Source organism: Numenius arquata, chromosome 10 (genome assembly GCF_964106895.1).
Source record: "Numenius arquata chromosome 10, bNumArq3.hap1.1, whole genome shotgun sequence".
Lineage (NCBI taxonomy): Eukaryota > Metazoa > Chordata > Aves > Charadriiformes > Scolopacidae > Numenius > Numenius arquata.
In genome coordinates, this window is record NC_133585.1 from 23373965 (window position 1) to 23391927 (window position 17963).

The 17963-nt window shown below is 48.2% G+C and overlaps 1 protein-coding gene across 1 annotated transcript; it reads right to left on the bottom strand.

Moving 5' to 3' along the window:
• Positions 1-585: 585 nt before the first annotated feature.
• Positions 586-2967, bottom strand: LOC141469585 (uncharacterized). The gene is made up of 4 exons (XM_074155133.1): positions 2914-2967; positions 2766-2813; positions 2026-2280; positions 586-1887 (listed from the first exon to the last, which is right to left on the bottom strand). The coding sequence occupies exons 1-4, from the start codon at positions 2965-2967 to the stop codon at positions 586-588; spliced, it is 1659 nt and encodes a 552-aa protein (XP_074011234.1).
• Between the last annotated feature and the right edge of the window lie 14996 nt (positions 2968-17963).

Here is a 17963-nt window from a genome sequence, read left to right on the forward strand (position 1 = left end):
TTTCAGCTTTGAAATACAAGTGCAAAAAGGATACAACATAATGCTTTCTGTACATTTCTTACAAAATATTACATACATCCCATACTGAAGTGGTACTTCACACACTGTTGAGCCCACACACAGCGTGTGCACACCAGCTGTAACTTTTCCTCCTTATGTGCAGGATGCGGAGCTAATGGAAATCTCCCACTGGAGTCTGGGCAGACAATTTTTGGGCAGTGGTTGGTAAATACAAGGGGTGAACACAGGGACCTTTCTGCCCATCATGCCCAGGCGCAGCTCCCAGAGTGCAGAGCCAACACAGTGCCCTTGAGGCGAGCGGGCAGCATCACCCTGCTGACTCTTGCAGCTCTCAGCTGCTCTCTGTTTTGGTACAGGAAATGCCTTTTCTCACTGCAGTTTGGCATTTTCCCTGTGTCTGGCATCACCTTCCTCTTCATGCCCTGTGTAGTGTGCCCTGGCGTACCTGCCTCCATTTTATCCACAGCATCTTCTCGGGAAGAAGTCAACCAGGCTATATAGCAAATAAATTAAACCCCTCCTCCCCCCATGCCCCCCAGTACCGACAAGGCTGTGGGGCATGCGTCAGTACCCATCCTGACAGTCGTTGTCATCGTAGTCGGCAGCAGGCTTGTTGCGGTAGGCGCCCGGACGCCGTTTGTGGCTTCCTCCCTCTAGGCTCTGCAGCGAGCTGTTGTCCCCACGGCTGCTGGACTCACGGGTGGCGTCCTCCTGGGATTGGCTCTCCTCCTCCTCATCATCTTCCAGGGACTCGCTGTTGTTGCTCTCTGTGGACCTGCTGTCCTTGTCTACACTGTCGTCTTGGCTGCCGCCATCTTCTGGGGATGCACTCTGGCTCTCGGCTGATGTGCTTGACACATCCCCGTCAGGGTCGGAGTCATTCTTATCCTCCTTTGACTCCTCCACAGTGTCCTCTGTGGACTGGCTCTGGTCACCATCATCTTCCCTGGACTTGCTCTGGTCACCCTCGTCTTCACCAGACTCACTGTCAGGCACAGATGGAGCACTCCTGTCCTCAGCAGACTCCTGGTCCTCCTGCCCTTCCTGAGACCAGGTGCTGCTGCGCTCACTCGATGTGCTCACCACCTCATGGGATGTATCTTCTGGGGACTCCCCCAGCTCTTCATCCGACTGGCCAACAGTGCCCTCCCTGGACTCACTGCCCTCTCCCTCCCTGGAGGGGCTATCCTCACCATCCCCGTCCTCCCTAGAGTGGCTGGTGCTGTTTTCCTCTGACTTGCTGGCGATAGGCTCTTCCGACTGACTGTCATCCTCTGTGGATGGGCTGTCTTCTCCTGAGTCAGTGTCCTCCACCTCTGGGGACCTGCTGTCACCCTCCTCCCAGTGGTGGGAGCCAGCCCCCCAGCCATTCTCTCGGCTGCTCGCTGGGGCATGAGGGCCAGCACGGCGCCCCTTGTAGCTTCTGCCTGGGCTGTCGAAGACAGAAGGATCATCGCCCTGCATGGCTTCATCCTCAAAGTTGTAGCTCTCCTCCTCCTCCTGGCTGCTGCTGCTACCCCCTCCCCACCTGTAGGTCTGCTCATACCGGCTGCCAAGGTAGTTCCTGTACTGCTGGTGGTCTGCCCCGATGCTCTCACTGCTGCTACTGCTGCTGCTGTCGCCATGCCCTCCACCAGCCCTGGTATCCCCACCACCAACATCATGGCTGTGTTTGCCTTCCCCATCAGCAGCGGCCACATAAGTAGGACCTTCGCCCCCCTCTTCTTCCCCATCCTGGTTGAAGGTGTCGTCCCCACTGTCATCCTCCTCATCCAGGAGCCCACCAGCATGGGAGGGAAGCCCATTGATTCCAGTGCCATGGTGCTCTCTGTTGTCACCATCATGAGCATCATGTGCATCTTCCTCCTATGGAGGTGACAAATGGAGACAAATGCAATGGCAGGTCACAGGTGCTATCAGGCCAAGCGCTACCCTGACTGACACCAGATCTGGGGCTAATTGCACTTTCCTGGCAAAGTAAAACACACCTCTCCACTTACTCACCAGGAAACCAAGGCCATTCCCATCCTGGGTACTCTTGTCCTTGCGGTCCACCCAGTTCAGATGCTGAGCCTCCCCAGCTCTTCCTCCCTTGTCTTGGCCACTGTGCTTATTCAGCTCCTTGCCCACGGCATTCCCACCCACTGGGTCCCTGGCAAGGGCATTGTCCCTCCTCTCCACACTGGCAGGAGGAAGTCTGCCATCTCCACCACCCAGGAGGTTGCCCAGCTTGTTGATGTAATCTTCACTTCCTGTGTCCTGGAGGCAAAACACGACACAGTGCCTTGGTTTATTAAACACCACCGCACGTTCACTGCTACTGCTGCAGGGTGATATATTGCTCCTAAACTGTGCAAATGCTCAAGTCTTTTTAATTGCTCACACCTCAGCCCTTCAGTTGTTTCTGCTGATGCAAAAGAAAAAAGAAGTAGCCATCAACAAAAAGGCAACCCAAAAAAGCACAAACCATGATGGTTCAGAGTACAGAAACTGCTTTTTCAGGACCAATGCAGCAGAATGCATCAGGTGAATTGGGAACATGCACAGGAAGGCAAGGCAAAATGAGATTAAACCAATACAGCTTGAAAAGCCTGAGTAGACAGGCAAAGTTCAAAGACCCGTAGAAGCGGCAGCTCTTTCCTCAGGTGCCTGGTCCAAGGATGCCTGCCCAGGGATGGGTCCCCATCCCAGACTTCCTCCATGGGCAGCTGCCACCTGTGGGACTGGGGCACCCCCCAGCTTACCTCCTGCTGAGCACTGCGGCGGGGGTGGGCGGACTCATGGCTGGGCACCTAAACACATCCAGGAGACATCTGATCAGTGATTGGTGCGCCTTGGCTGGGCAAAACTGCTGGGGTTTGGGGTTTGAGTACCTGTCCAGTGGGTACTTACGGGATGAGCGCAGGCGACGGCCCAGAGGAGCAGCAGCAGGAATGCAGCCCTCATGTCAGTTGTGGTCCCTGTGGCTGCAAAAAGAAGCAGAGTATTTGCATGTGCCCCTGTCTATAACTTGGCTCCACAAAGTCCTTCCAACTGATACAGCCTTGCCATCCCAGTACGTGTTGCTCAGCCTAGCGTGTCATCAAACAAGCCAAGGATTTGTGACCCCTCCTGGCATCTCCTGTGCAGGAACCTTGGTTTAGTTTGGGATTTGAAATACCTGACAATGTTCTTGCAGATTTTTTGTCTAAGCATCACTAAAGAGTGGGAAAGCTCCTCCAAATTCCCTGTTCCCATGGTAATGTCACCCACCACCCAGCCAAGCTCAGTGGCCATGATGGGAGCCAACACCACAGATGGGCAGCTCCATGAGACCGTGGACTGCAAAGCTGCACCTCCCACCCGGTGTGGTCCCCACCCCATAAAACCTCCTGCTGCCCCAAAGCGGAGCACCCTGGTAAGATAACCCTGCAGAGAGTTATATCCCCAGCGGGTCGGTCTGGCATCCCAGCGGCACTGCTGCCTGTAAATCGGCAGGGGGCTTTCTTCCAGCTCTGCTCTCATTTTCCGAGTCCCTTAAGCAGCCCAGCACTGCATCCCCACAGGGCATGCCAACTGCACTGCACATCACCCTGCACCCAAAACGTGCTGGAGCAAAGAGCCATGATCCTGATTTCTTCCCTTACCAAGTAACACCTACATCCCAGCTTACACGTGTCTCCTGCTTTCTACCCCCATCTGCAGATGTTGCCATTTTCACTCCAGGCAATGCCAAAGCAACCCAAAGAAGCTAAAACCTTTACCTTGAGGCGTGGTGCAAGCTGGTGTCTCCTCTGGTGGTCAGGATGGGGCAAGTTGGCTGCCTGTGCTGGGATGCCCTGGGCTGTGTGCCCTGGTGTGGTGACGCGGGCATTTAACTGCTGGCTGGTGCCGGCCCCGGGCAGGGGGCAGCCAATGGCACCGGCGCGCAGCGCTGCCGTGTGCGGAGGTGTCACCGGGAACTGGCCTCCCACGCTTCCTCTGGCCTCCACTGGGACGCTGGCCCTAAAAAAGCTCCTTGTGGTTGCAGGATGACGAGATGGGCTGTCAGTTAATGACTGACTGTGCTGGCCCTGTGTTTTGACTGCTAAATTTATTCCATTCACACACTTCCCGCCGTGACACACACAAACAACTATGGCGTCGCCCACGCCAAGCACCAGACCCCATCCTGGGGATGGCATACTCCTATGGGGTGCACTTGGGAGCAGCGTTTACCCTGTGCCATGGGCCAGTGTGCTGAAACCCACACGGGACCATTCCCCTGCCAGGACTCAGCCTTTCCCTCCAACTCAGGGCAGGAGAACAAAACACCTTGCTAGAAGGAGAAGACATGCCTATTTTCATACCCACACACACACTTATGGAAGGGAGAAAGGAAACATTAAATGGAGGTGCGCAGGGATGATCCCACCCCCAGCACTTCTTCCAGCTGCCATCTGGGGGATGAAACCTCTGCACTGAAAAACACGGACAAGAACACGTGCACATGGGCATGTACATGCAATTATATATATGAGTACATACACATGCACCACATACACTCCAGTGTTTCTTGGTGCAGAATGGATTATTTACTCCAAACAATGCAATAAGCCAGCAGCACAGGTCTCCCCTACTTGCTCTCAGGTAATACAAGAGGCAGTTTGCAAACCTCCACGTGTGCACACACGCATACTCTGAAACAGTCCAACCGCACCTCTCTGCCCGCATGGATTAGGACAGGACCAGCACACCCCAGTCTAGGGCGGAATACTGAATGTTTCAACCCGGCTTTTCCCTCTGTCCCAGGCTGGGTGGAAGGAAGGTGACTTCCTTGCCTGTATTTGGACATTACTAAATCCTCTGTGCCAGCAACGCCCCTGCCCTGCTAATAAAAACACACCACAAGTACAAATAGGTTGCTTTGAAGCAGGCTATGCATCTCTGCTCTGCAAGCTGGGCTCTCCCCACAGCCAAGCTGCAGATGATGTGCATGGCCATGGGGTAAGGGTGTCAGGAGGAGGGTGCCTATGGGTGTTTCACTGGGGGGGGGGGGGGGAGGCGGAGCGTAAACGAGGACATTGATGCTCTGTGAGGAGTGTTTGCATGTCCTTTCTGGGAGGAAGGAGGTGTTTCTGCTGCCCTGGGTAGATGAAAGAGGCTTTCAGACAGCAGAGCCCCATTCCAGGGAGCCTCCATGGCAGAGGAAGCCCGTGAAACACAGTTCACCTTCAGTGGCAAACAGCTCCCAGTCTGCCCTGCTGTAAAGCCCTGGCAAACCAGTCGCCTGCAATGGACCCTTGGTACAGGAACCCAAATTCCCAGAGGTGGGGGCACTGCCCAGGGGATATGGCAAGGTCTGCAGGTTTACAGGGATTCACAGGGGACACTGGCACTGCAAAATAAGTGACTTAAGGAAACTTTGAGCAGGGTCAGGATTGAGCCAGGGCTCTGTAAACCGCGGATGTATTCGCAGACAACACCATTCAGAAAGCACGCCCCGGTGCTGTGACCCCACTGTGGCTCAACAGAGTATCTTGTGAAACCAGACATGTCAGTCTGCTGTTGTGGATGCCTGCTGAATTTCATTCTCCAAAATCTCCTGCCTTCTACCCCCATCATTACCAGCCAGGGGACCTGTATGTCTGCCCTGTGAGGACTGGGCACGGACCATGGAGGTGCTGCGAGCATCTTTTCTCTCCTTTCTCCTGTGCCCCATACAGGGAGGCCCTGCTGCCACCTCAGCCTCGCTGCTCTCCCCACAGCCCCTTGGTCTCAAAACGGGCACCATCAAGCTGCTCACTCACACACACACCCCTTCAGCAGATGTTTTCCCTCTTCTTTCCTATCTGACCCCTGCCGCAGATACTGTGGGATGTATTTTCCTCTTGACCTGCGACAAAATTATACCCCTGTCCCCAGCCAGATAGGAGTTCACGTTGCCAGCCTTTTTTAGGCATCTCCAACAATTATCATGTTTTGTTGTGGGTTTTTTTTGGTGTTTGTTTTTTTTTTTTTTTACATCAAACCTGCATTTAACTCAGCCCCCAAAGACCTGGTGCTGCCTCGTGTCCAAGCATCGCTGTGTGAGAAGGGGACAAACACCAAACTGTTCACACTCAGCTTTTGTCTAACGCGGGTCACTCGCTGCCCCACCAACCACCTGCCTGGAGGCCACCTCCCTCCCCTACGGTGGCCCTGAAACACCTGTGGCACCAATGCACTCAACAGTGCTCACTGCCAGCACCCTGACCTGACCACAAGTCCCTGCAATCCCCAATAACCTTGGGTCAAATTACCAAGGTCTGCCCCCTAAATCCCTTCCAGAAAGCATCCCACAGTATCAGCTAGAGTGCTCAAGCAGTTCTGCCTTTGCTTTGCAAGGAAAAGTAACTCCAGCCCACACACTGTAACCTTGCAATAAGCTTTAAAAAAAACAAAAAAACAAAAAAACAAAAAAACACCCAAACCAAAAAAAAAACCCAACCCAATCCAATAATATTTTTTATTATTGTTATTACACCAGAGGTGAGAAATGCACTGAGGGTGGGGGAAGCGGCTATCTGACCAGTGTTTTAAATGCCACTGTGCATTTCCCCAAGTCCTACTCTCATGAGATGCTCAGTCCTTGGAGGTGGCCAGGATGGGAAGCAGCGGGGCAGGGTATATGGGGGAAACCTGGCCAGGCTAAAGCTGGCTCACTCAGGTTACTGAGGAGGAGGTGACTGAGTCAGAGATGAGAGGACTGGCAGAGCTGGTAAAAAGATGCAGGGATGATACTTTTCTGTTTGACAAGTTGGACTGTGTGGTTTTCATGAGGACAGAGAAAAGATATGAGCACAGACAGCAGGAGGGATTAGAGATGCCAAAACCACGATAGAAGTTGGCACTGCAGAGAGCAAGCTGACAGTGGAGGCGCACAACAGCTGTCTCCTCCTCCAGCTGAGACATCTCAGCAGCAAAAACTCAAGAAATTAATATTGTTCCAAAAACCCCACCATTCCCTCTTTTTTTTTTTTTCAGTTCAAGGTATTTTCGTAGTACTTATATTGCTGGTGCACTTCTCTCCTTATTATACCTATGGTTTTTGACAGCAGCATCAAAAGGAAAAGGAGACGAACAAACTGGAGCAGGAAAGACCAGGATGACGGCAGAACTCAAGGCACGTGTCCTTAGCCCTTTTGCAAACACTCAACACCAGCTCTTGCCTTACACTCAGATCCAAATCCAAATCCTTTTGTCGAGCACTACAATGGTGCTGTGTTTTCAACTGGGAAAGCAAGGAAAAACCTTACCTCCTAAATATTTTCCCTGTACGTGCCACGTTGGCACCAGGAATTAGCCAGTGCCCAAGGGATTCATTCCTGCGCTGGTCCTCTAAAAAAGGGTGCTCAGCCTTGCACACCAGCCAGGTTCCCACAATGTTACCTGCTTTGCAGGTGGACAGACCACAGCTGGTGGCTGCCAGCGCAGGGGGGAGAAGCAGCCTGGCTTTGGCCCCTCTGCACATGCAAGGGATCTGAGCAAAGGTGTCGTGCCTGGTCCCTGAAGTCTGAGCAAATGCTATGAAACCTGCATTTCGTAGCATTAATGTGACACACAATGCAGTGGCTAATGATAACATTTCAGGTGTTTGAAGAACAGCATTGGTATTTCGACTCCTGCCAGCAGCAAGCCTCAAAGTTACAAATGCTGTGATATATGCGAGATGGAAATTACCGTTGTCTTTTCCACAGCACAGAAGCATGTACAAGCCTGGTTTGCTAAGGCCTTAAGACATGCTATTTCTCCTCACTGGAAAAAAACCACATCATAGGAGCCTGAGTCCTGGAGCCCTGAGTTACAGACCCACACAGTGCCCACCTAACACTAAACCCCTACACAAGACAGCCAGCACAGGGGTGGGATCATTAATTAACCCACCCTTAGGTGGGCCTACCATGGAGTTTCCTTTACAGCCAGAGAAAACAAGCACTTTTAAGGCACCAAACATTTGCCCTATTTCAGGCTGAAACACATTGCAGACTGTTTGAAGTCTACGTGACACTGCTGAAGGAAGGCAACCAGCATGCTTATCTTGTCCTACCAACAAGATGCACCATGCTCTTTCCCAGCACAAGTGCAGGGCAAGTTCCTGAAACCCCTTTCCCCACCTGCCATGATAGCCCCACACTCATTTCACTTCCTTTTCTAGTATTTTTATACTGCCCTCCTCTGAGCAACAGGCTCCAGGCCCTTTGGAAATGTTTTTTCCTCAAGAAAATGCCACACAGAGGCACTTGTCAAAACGAGACCCATCTCTCCTGGAGGCTGCATGCAGATGGGCTGGACAGTAAGGACCCAGCCCTGCAGGGTGGGCTCTGTGCAAAGAGAAGCACTGAACTCTCAAAATTAAGAACAACTTTGGGAGAAATGATGTGATTACTTTTTCCAGATGCATGATGTGCTTCCCTAACAGGTGCCAGCTCCATTTCTTTTACAGGAGCCAAAAGTGCTACTTGTGAATAATTAGGTACACTCTTATTGCCAGTTGTTGGTTTTCAGCACATTCAACCATCACACGCAAAAGCCCCTTCCCAAATGCCTGCAGCAGCTGGGAAGAACAAATGGAAGCTGCTCAACCCCTTGCACCTCCATTTTTGGTGACATGACAAAGGTGGTCCCTCCACGGCCCCCATGCCTCCTCACCACCGTCTCCACGCACATAGCTCCAGCCTCTTCTGGGCAGGGGAGCCACAAAACCAGCACATCGCCTTGACAGGTTGTTTGGATGAAGGTTCACAGGTGTTGTACCTTTTCTATGCTACTTTGAAGTTTGTGCTTCTACTCATTGCCAGAGCAAAATGCACGGAGCAATAATTAGTATTTGCATTGTGCCCATTGCAGCTGGAAGTCATGACTGAGCAAGAACCTTGTGCCGTCTCTGCCAGAAATGTGTGACCAGATTCTCAGGTCCTATAAATCCATATTCATCAGCCAGCTTGGCTGAATTAACTAATTTGAGACCATGACTTCATCAGCTGTGGACTAGGTGCCTGGTTTCTGTCTGGCCCCTGTTAGATTTAACACACATTCCTGCACACAAGCACTACTGCAGCTTGCTGCCCTTGGTCAAAATAAGGGCAGGGACAGACACCCAGCTCTGCCTCGCATCAGGGACCGGTGCTGACACTGCTGGCATGGGCACCAGCCAGCCCTAGTGCAGCTGGGCTGTCAATAGCTCAGCACTGACAGCCAGTAATCATAGCGACAGCAATGGGTAATTATGGCTCCTAAAATTTCATTCAGAGTACAGTATCTTCTACAATCATTCCCTGCTCAGAAGTCAGCCCCTTGGGAGGTGGAAGCAATAAGTATTTGTCAATCACAAGCTGGGAATGGAATGCTAACAGAGCCTTCTTAATTTGAAAAGCCCTCTCCAGCCATCTCCCTGCGCTCTTCCCTGCTCCAGCTGGAATTGCAGAGATCCATGCCAGACACCAGCAAAGCAGCGCAATGTCAGTGCTCTCAGGAAATAAAATACAGCAATGAGCTGGGGCCAGCTTTGCCCTCGCATGAGCTGGCAGCTTGGGGTGACCTGCTCCAAGCTGGAGGTTTGAAATATGGCCAACTGCACTGTGCATGACTCTCAGATGTCTGTAAATGTTTCACAGTACTCTGATTCCTTGTTGGAGGGGAAAAAAAAACCCACATCAGAAGGAAATGACTGATTGAAATGATTGTATGAAACAGGGACTGCATGAGAGTCAACAGGTGATGCAGAGGCATAGGCTGCCCAGAGTGGGCAAAGAGGTCAGGACAGGGTTGGCAGCTTGAGCGGTGAAGACAGAAGGCCAGACCCTTCCCCTCCAGGAGGGCAGTCAGCACTCCTCTGGTTCCTGGACTGTCATGATGTCTCACTTGGTCTAAGTTTATCACTGCTCAGAGTAGCTGGACTGGAAGCATTACCACAGTCCCCTGGGAACCTGGAAAAGATGGATAGACACCGTCAATGCTGCCCTGAGCAAGTGACCAGCAGCAATTTGACTCATACCTCCAAAAGACAGAAGCCAGTTTGCAGCGTTTTCACTATGAGCTTCATCCCATGAAGGCGCTGAGCAGCTTTGTGCTGGGGCAGCCCAGCCTTCAGCCAGCCTTCTGGGTCAGAGTGTGCAACTCCATCAGAGAACAACAGAGGAAGATGGTCCCCATCACTGACTAACCTTGTGAGTGGAAAGCCTGCCCCATAGTCAAAGCATCATCTGTCGTGACACGGTCTGAACATTCCTTGCAGATGTGTCCTGTGCCAGGCCCCACTGGAAAGAGGGTCCCTTGGTCTGGCTTGGGATGATAAATCTTATCTCCAAGTTTTTCCAGTTTGCAATGAGCTAAATTCCTGAAATGCTGGACCTGAGACGTTCTCCCCAAATGCTGACAGCATGCTTTTCCTTAACCTTACTCATTTTTTTTTAAATCTTCAAAATGTTAATAACTTTAAAAAAAAAAAAAACCAACCAAAACCAACACAAAATAAAAAAAACACTACCAAAACCCAAGCAACTTAACTCTCCCCCTCCCACCCCCCCCCATCCAAACAGAGAAGTCTTAACCAATACAACCATAGAAAATAAAAGCAAGACAGAAAATATTAAATCTGGGACTGCAGAAGCACTTTCCAACCATCAAGACCTAATTCTTTATATGCAGATTTTCTCCTGTGCTTACAAAGTAATTAATCCCTTATTGTTCAAAATCCTACCCAAGTCCTGCTGTAGGGCCACATCATGCATTGGGTGAGTTTCCTTTTGAGCTGAGCTCATTCAGCCCAGCATCCGCACCACACAGCCGAACTGCTCATCCCATGGCAGAGAAGGGAATCAGACCTTCCGGGAAGAGATGCTTAGGGCAGAAGAGGGAGGAGAATAGAAAGTCCAAAGTTGCCCGCTTCCCTGGAGTATAGGGACAGAGGAGAAGGAATCCAGATGTGTCCTTGCTTACCCACAAACACCCTAGACAGGAGGGAAGCCTACAGCTTTACAATATCTAAGGAGCCCCATTGCTGCCCTGCTACCCTCGCCAGCCAGGAAGGCACAGTGTTTCTCCTATTTGATTCATCAGGAACAGCTTCGTTTCCAAAGCCAAAACGCTTAGCAAACCCTAAAAGCATTTCACAGGTGTTTTGGCAAATCCTTTTAACTTAGTTGATGATCTAACTCTTTATTAACTATTATTACATGAGTCCTGTAGCCACATCTTTCATGATATTCCATGTTGTACAGGAGTCTACATAATAAAAAACCCATAGAAGTTATTCTACGTTGCATAGGAATCTACAGGCTTGTGCTAAACTGCTTTCAGTAAGAAACAAGTATTAAATCCAATGAGATGTTTCTTGGTCTTCCTTAGTTCCTAAAAGAGTGTATAAATACTGGGGGCGGGGACAGGAGGGAAGCAATGTTTTGAATGTCAGAGGAACAAAGTAAAACCTGGAATGATTAACTAGAAATACTTTTCCTGAAAACAACACATGGGGTTGTAGGTGACAAACCCGTTTGTGTGTGTGTTTCCCAGGGAGACCGTGCAGAGCGCATTGCCAGTGCACTAAAAGGCAGCTTGGGAACATCACCCCAGCACTTGACAGCAGCCACCCCTGACGCTGAGACAGGAATCTGCATTTCTGCTCCACATTCACACAGACTGCAATATGAATTGAATCTTACTGCTTTTAAGACCTAGATTTAGAAGATCTATTTATTCACCCCAGGAATCAGTTTACCTGATTCAGATACTAGTTATAGGGCTGGATCAACTGTTCACTCTCAACAACACGATGACTTTAACACTATTCCTCCTTTGATCTATTAATGAATAAAGCTTTTTTGCCCCCTAGCTGTTCTTTGTAATTCTGTACAAATCAATTTAAATGAGCACACTGTAAATGACAGACTGAAGTCTTACACAACAGACTAATTCTGCTGGACAAGTACATTCACAGTCTGTTAAACTTCCCCCTGAATTTAATGCTACACCTCAAAGGAGTTATGTATGAGTTATTACACGTGCTAATCACAACCTTTTGACTCAGGCTATTTCCTCTTCACTATTCCCACTGGAAACCCCTCTTGCCTCACAATGCTTTTTCACTGCATGCTGAATGCACAGAATAATATCGTACAGGAGATAAAGGCAGAAATCTTAAAAAAAAAAAGCTCATAAGAAATGAGTGCTGGACAAGCAATTATCCTCATGCACAAAATTAACACTTTTGCATAACCAGTCACAAACAAGAAGATGTAGAGATATGTTTGACAATCAAGCAGGAAAGACCAATGGAAACAAATGCAGACAAGGTGCTACCTCGGGAAGCAGGGTTAAGAACAGTTTTAGCATCTTCAGGGCTCAAGTCATGGTCAAAGGCTTTCATGAGGGTTTCTAGTATTTGTTCCTCTTGAAATGTCTGCAAGTTCCAGCACTGCCTGCCTTCCCAAGTCATGTATGCTAACTGTAAGGCACCTGTGCTGTGGGAGCAGCCCCGCTCTGCCCAGATGTAATTACACAGTACCATTTGTGGCTTTTTATAAGGAAGTGGCATCACCACCTCTGTCTTCTGCCAGGCACCTCCCCAGAAGCAGCCCAAATGCGAATGCAGAGCCCTGAAAGGACTTCCTCCATCTGCCCAGCCACACGGGGAGGGAGCAGGAGGATCCCTGAAAGCATCACCCTGACCTAGGCACCAGGGCATCCTCTGCCTTCAGCAAGGTCTAGGGACTCCTTGCTGAAGAAATTGGGCCAGAATTACAAAACCTTATCCATCTCACCTGTACTCCTCTCAGCATTGTGAGCTTAAGCACTTCACTACGCAGCCCATGTTCAAATTTTGCCCATGCCCATAGCTGTCATCTCTTCATATGACTAACGTGCTCCAGTGGGTAAGCTCAAATCTTCCCATGCCCTCCAATGTCTGGTCACACAACTGGAAAATAAATGGAATAAAGGGAGGTTTCAGTTTGATTCTCCTCCCATTTTTTTTTCCTTTTAATGAAACCAAACCCTGAAATAAAGATAGTGAGAGCTAACTGAACATTAATGCAAATGGTGTGCTCAAACAGCCATAGTCAAAAAACACTCCCTTTAGTGAATTCAAGAAAACCCATTTCCCAACATAGATCCATTAGCAAAACCAGCCCATGCTGGCTTAGTTCTGTACCAGGGCAGCCCCAGTAGCACAGCATCGCCATTGTTGATGGCAGCCATAAGCTTTCTGCTGAGCTGGCACGGACTGGGGACTGACACCAGCCAGGCTTGCTCTGTCTGAGCTTTCCCTGACCTGCCTGCAGCATGTGTTGTACTAGGTTTGGCTGTGATGGCCATTTCTCTAGTTGACCAGGTGCTTAGGGCCATGACTCCAACACAGAAATGCAGCATAGGGAAATGCTGCCGTGATGGAGGTGTAGGATGCAGCACGGAGGGGCAGAGGTGTAGGTGGGCACATGCTGGGCACTGCAGAACCCTCAGCTATGCACAGCTCACTGGCACTTGGGCTGGAGCTTCTGGCTATAGGGGTAACAATGAAACTAGCAAATGTATAGTATTATCAAGAATTTTACATGTAGAAATACTCTAAATTATTATTCTTTCTTTCCTTTTCTGTAACAACTAGAACCTGATGTGACCACTGTGGAGATCTTGCTCTATAATGTGTGGTGCTGCTTTTTTCTGGCTGTGGAGTTCAGGAGCTGAATTTCTGGGGGAAGGCAGGCGACAGTCACAGCTCCCTGCAAGGTGGTGCCTCTGCACGATGCTCTGTTTTCTCCCGGTTTGGGTCTTGCTTCTCTCTGAGGACAGGGAGTCAGGCACCTGTGCCCACACAGGGAGAAGGTGCAGCATCCTTCTCTTTCCCACCACCTCATCCCATGGTAAAACTATAATTTGATTCCTCTCCCCACAGCTATTTTTGGATTTTCAGCACTGAAATTAGTATAACTCGTTCAGACAGGAAGTCGTTGCTACAGCACTAGAGAAGGGTACTTGGAAATGAATACCAGTCTTCGATTAAAAGATAGATGTCTAAAACTCTTTGAATAAAACACACTGAAACAGACATAAAAAAAGGCCTATCAAAAGACTGCTCTACTCCCTTATCCTTACTTCATTTAGGCAAAAGACAACAGAAACACTTTTATAACAGTTCTGTATAATTTACCAAGGAGTTTCTGCAATGGCAAGGAAATGATCAGAGCAAGCTCTTTAAATAAAAGTAAACAACAAGAAAATTGAATAATTTAAGTCAAAGTTTTACTATGTGAGACACATTTTGAATGCCCAGAGTAAACACAACCATCTGGAGTTGTCCACGAAGCCTTCATTCAAAAAATAATCTAGAACCCATAAAAAAGAGGTTAATTGGATTTGTGTAAAAATCCAAGGAATTGACTGAGGATAGGTTTGCCACACATCTTAAACCAGCTCAACTACATCAAGCCTTCACTAACACCAAACTGTTGCCTAAAGGGGAAATGAGCCCATGTCAATGCCTTTTGAGTTTCTTGTGCTGGGGAGCTAGAAACGATGGACATCTTATGGCAAGAGTGTTTCTCACTCCCACCTTCTCACCAGAAGATTCCTGTCACCCTGTGAAAAGCAGGCTGCCTTCCGATTCCCCTCGCAGCTCACCCCATCTCATTGCCCCTTTGTTCCCCTCTTCCCGATATGAATCCAGAGACCTGGGCTACCCCAGAGGCATTGGGACTGCAACAAAAACCACCAGCCACTGTAACACTGATGCTGCCCAAGTCCGCAAGATATTTATCTCCTCTCAGCGTCCTGTTCCTTTCATGTTTAGTTAATTTTGTTTTGAAATAAACATCTCTTCAAATACCTTTCCCACCAGAGAACTAAAATGTGCCAGGCGTGCACTGCCTTCTAAAACTGCTCCCATCAGGTAATTCACAAGTGCTATTTTTAAACCCTTTGCTTGCTGAACAACAGACATTACACCCACCCACCCACAGACACTTCTTTGTTTTGCAAGAGGCGGTGAGACATCACACACACAGATGGCAGATTTGATAGGATCCTGACCTTCATACTGTCATAAATAACACACGTTCCTCCATATTTATTTCTATTTGAGGAAGAGGCAATTGCACAAAATCGAAGATGCACACAGCAAGGGAAAAACCTGAGGGAAGAGAGGATCCAGGGCAAAAGCCGGGGGCACAATGCCACAGTATTGCCACACACACAATACCGAAACCTTCCTGTGCCCTACAAGCCCCTGAGAAGAGGTGCCAGCTCCAGGGCAATGGCTAGCTGCCCTCAGCCAAATGAAAAAAACCCAGGAGCTGCCATCCCAGAGCTCCCAGCAGCAAGGGAAGCTCCCTGAAGTGCTGCCTTGGAGGCAGGGTAAAAAGGCCCCAGGAGCAGGGCAGGGTTTGATTAGCTATACAAAACCACACTTAGTTTTCGCCAATTCCTGAGCAAGAAGGAGTTAGCATTAGGATTGAAATAAGCCACTTACAGGCTATATGGAATATTTGCAGCAGAACCAGGACCAGGACAGGAGATGTTGATACTCCAGGCTGTTCCTGAATCAACAAGGAACAGATTAAGTGCAAAGTTGCACAATTTTTATGTCTCCTTATGGACAAAGGCTTTGCTGCTTGTCATCACCAAAGATCACAGCACTTATTAAACAAACAGTCTTGACAAACTCCTTTGTGAGTCTTGACATGCTTTTTACATCAACTTTCCCATCACAAGCAGATATGGCTTTTTTCTCCACTTACATTTGTTTCATGGTGTTCCCAAACAGCTGCAGAGCCACTTCACGTAGCAGTTGGGTCTAATACTGAATGAAATGGCATCCATCTGTAACATGAAATGTGTTTGGCCCCCCCACCCCAAGACTTAAATCCATCTACACAGGCAGTCCTAAAACAAGTACTCAGTGGGAAAATCAGCAACAAGGTAGATGAGCCACAACAACATCTGACGCTATTTGGACATCAGTCTCTGCCATGTAAGTTACTGCCTCTGTGTTACGCTTCGCAAAAGCCTCTAACTGCCCTGTGTGTCTGAAACAAATAAAATAACCAGCAACTCTTGAGCCACACTTGGAGATTGCATGACTTTGTGTAACATGACAGCAGAATTGCCCTTGAAATAGCCACCCTGACCTCAATCACCGTGTCTCGTTGTTAAAGCAAATGCACACTTGAATAATATGGCAAGACAAAGCACATCTCCATAGCCCCAAACTACAGAAGGGTTCAGGAACAGATAAGAGCTTTTCAGTTTAGAGCCGTGTCTACCTCCTGCTGGTTTAAGGACTTTTCCTACTCTTTTTTAATTCCACTTTTTAAGAATTTGGTCAACAAAACATTTTGAACAATATAGACGATTAGCTGAGTCTGTCTGGCTGAAGAGCAAAAATAGCCATCCCTCAGTCTGACCTTTAAAATAGCTCCTCCCCAACGGGAGTCAAATGTTCCTGGGCTGGGAAAGATGTTTATTTCTCTCCCTCTTTTTTAAACATTTAATTTCAGCTTATGTAGGCAATGTGGTCAAACATGACACAGCCCAGGACAGCAGCTCACAGGAGACAGGATGAAAGTCTCTAATACACTAACTGCATCATGCCTCGAAAGACAAAAGCCTGATTTAGCAGCAGCACACAGGCAGCCTCATCAGAGCCTTGGCCCATTTTGGAGTCAGTTCCTGCACATTATAAGTGCAACTCCTGTCCATACATTCAGGCAACAAGAGTCCTTGCTGGCACTTCTTTTCTCAGGCATCATGAAAATCATACACAGAAATACATTCAGTACAGCATTTAATAAAGATAAATCAAGAAATAAAAAGCAGAAACATCTTAAAAAAAGCAATACGCAGTTTTGACAAATCAAGATTGCTGAAGGATTGGAAAACGCCACATAATAAAATAAAGAAATTATAATGTGCAAGCAGACAGAACGCCTGCTATATGGAATAAAACATTGATGATGGGGGGGCTCCTGGACTAGTTCATAACAAACTGTGAAACCATGTAGTCTGTATGGCTCTTGAACATGTTTTTAGACGCAGAGATGACCAAGTAACAGGCTAAAAAGAACAGATAGGAGCAGTTATAATTTAGTCTCTCTGTGATTTTTTAAGATGTTTTTAATGTTATGTCATGCTCTGTTGAGATTTTTCACTGAAAAACCTCTTAGGACATAGCTCAGTTTCAAAATATTCATCATCAGTTCATATGCATTTATTATTATGTTCCACCTTAAGAGATGCTTGTTAACCTTGAAAGGACTCAGGACATTGCTGATCTCTAATTGAGAAGGGCAGCTTTTAGAGTCAAAAAAGCTGTGGTGGAATTTCATTTTTCATATAAAAATGAAGTTTTTGTACTCTGTCCAAATTCAGTACAAGGAGCTTCAGAAGGCAGTCAAGTTTTTTTTCTTTTGAGACAACATACAAGGAAGGAGTAATGTGCTAGTATTACTTGCATACACACATATATATTACATAAACACCGTAGTTATCAGCGATTTATTTTCAGTAGATAAATTTGTTTAGAAAGCAATGCATGCAAAAATACTCGGGCAAACTTCCCTATCAGAATATCTATCATAAGGTAGAGAGCCACAACTGGCCATACACTGACATATCTAGATATTCTCCTGCCTCCTCAAAATAAGGCACAGGAAACCCCCCATGGTGTTCTTCTGGTGCAGCACGACCAAACTGAGATTGAACAGAGCTGGTCAGAGGCATCAGTTGTCTCCTTTCCCCAACATTGTCTTCAACCAGTTTTTCTACCTGGCTAGCTCTCAAGAAAACCAAATTCCCCATGAAATGCCTCTATGGTCCACACCAACACAAGCAATTATTTCCAATAGGAAAGAACAAGCGATACTTGCCAACATTTCCAATGGGAGCTGCTACAGGATGTGCTCTTTCGAGAATCTAAACTATTTATATAGGTATCCTAAATGAAGGTCATTTCA

What these genes read in the sequence shown, in the direction of transcription:
- LOC141469585 (XM_074155133.1), bottom strand. Translation starts at nt 2,967, where the DNA reads ATGAGGGCTGCATTCCTGCTGCTGCTCCTCTGGGCCGTCGCCTGCGCT. An exon ending in GCCGCAGTGCTCAGCAGGAG is followed by an intron (nt 2,281 to 2,765) that starts GTAAGCTGGGGG and finishes TTTTGCCTCCAG; the next exon opens with GACACAGGAAGTGAAGATTA. An exon ending in GGAATGGCCTTGGTTTCCTG is followed by an intron (nt 1,888 to 2,025) that starts GTGAGTAAGTGG and finishes TCACCTCCATAG; the next exon opens with GAGGAAGATGCACATGATGC.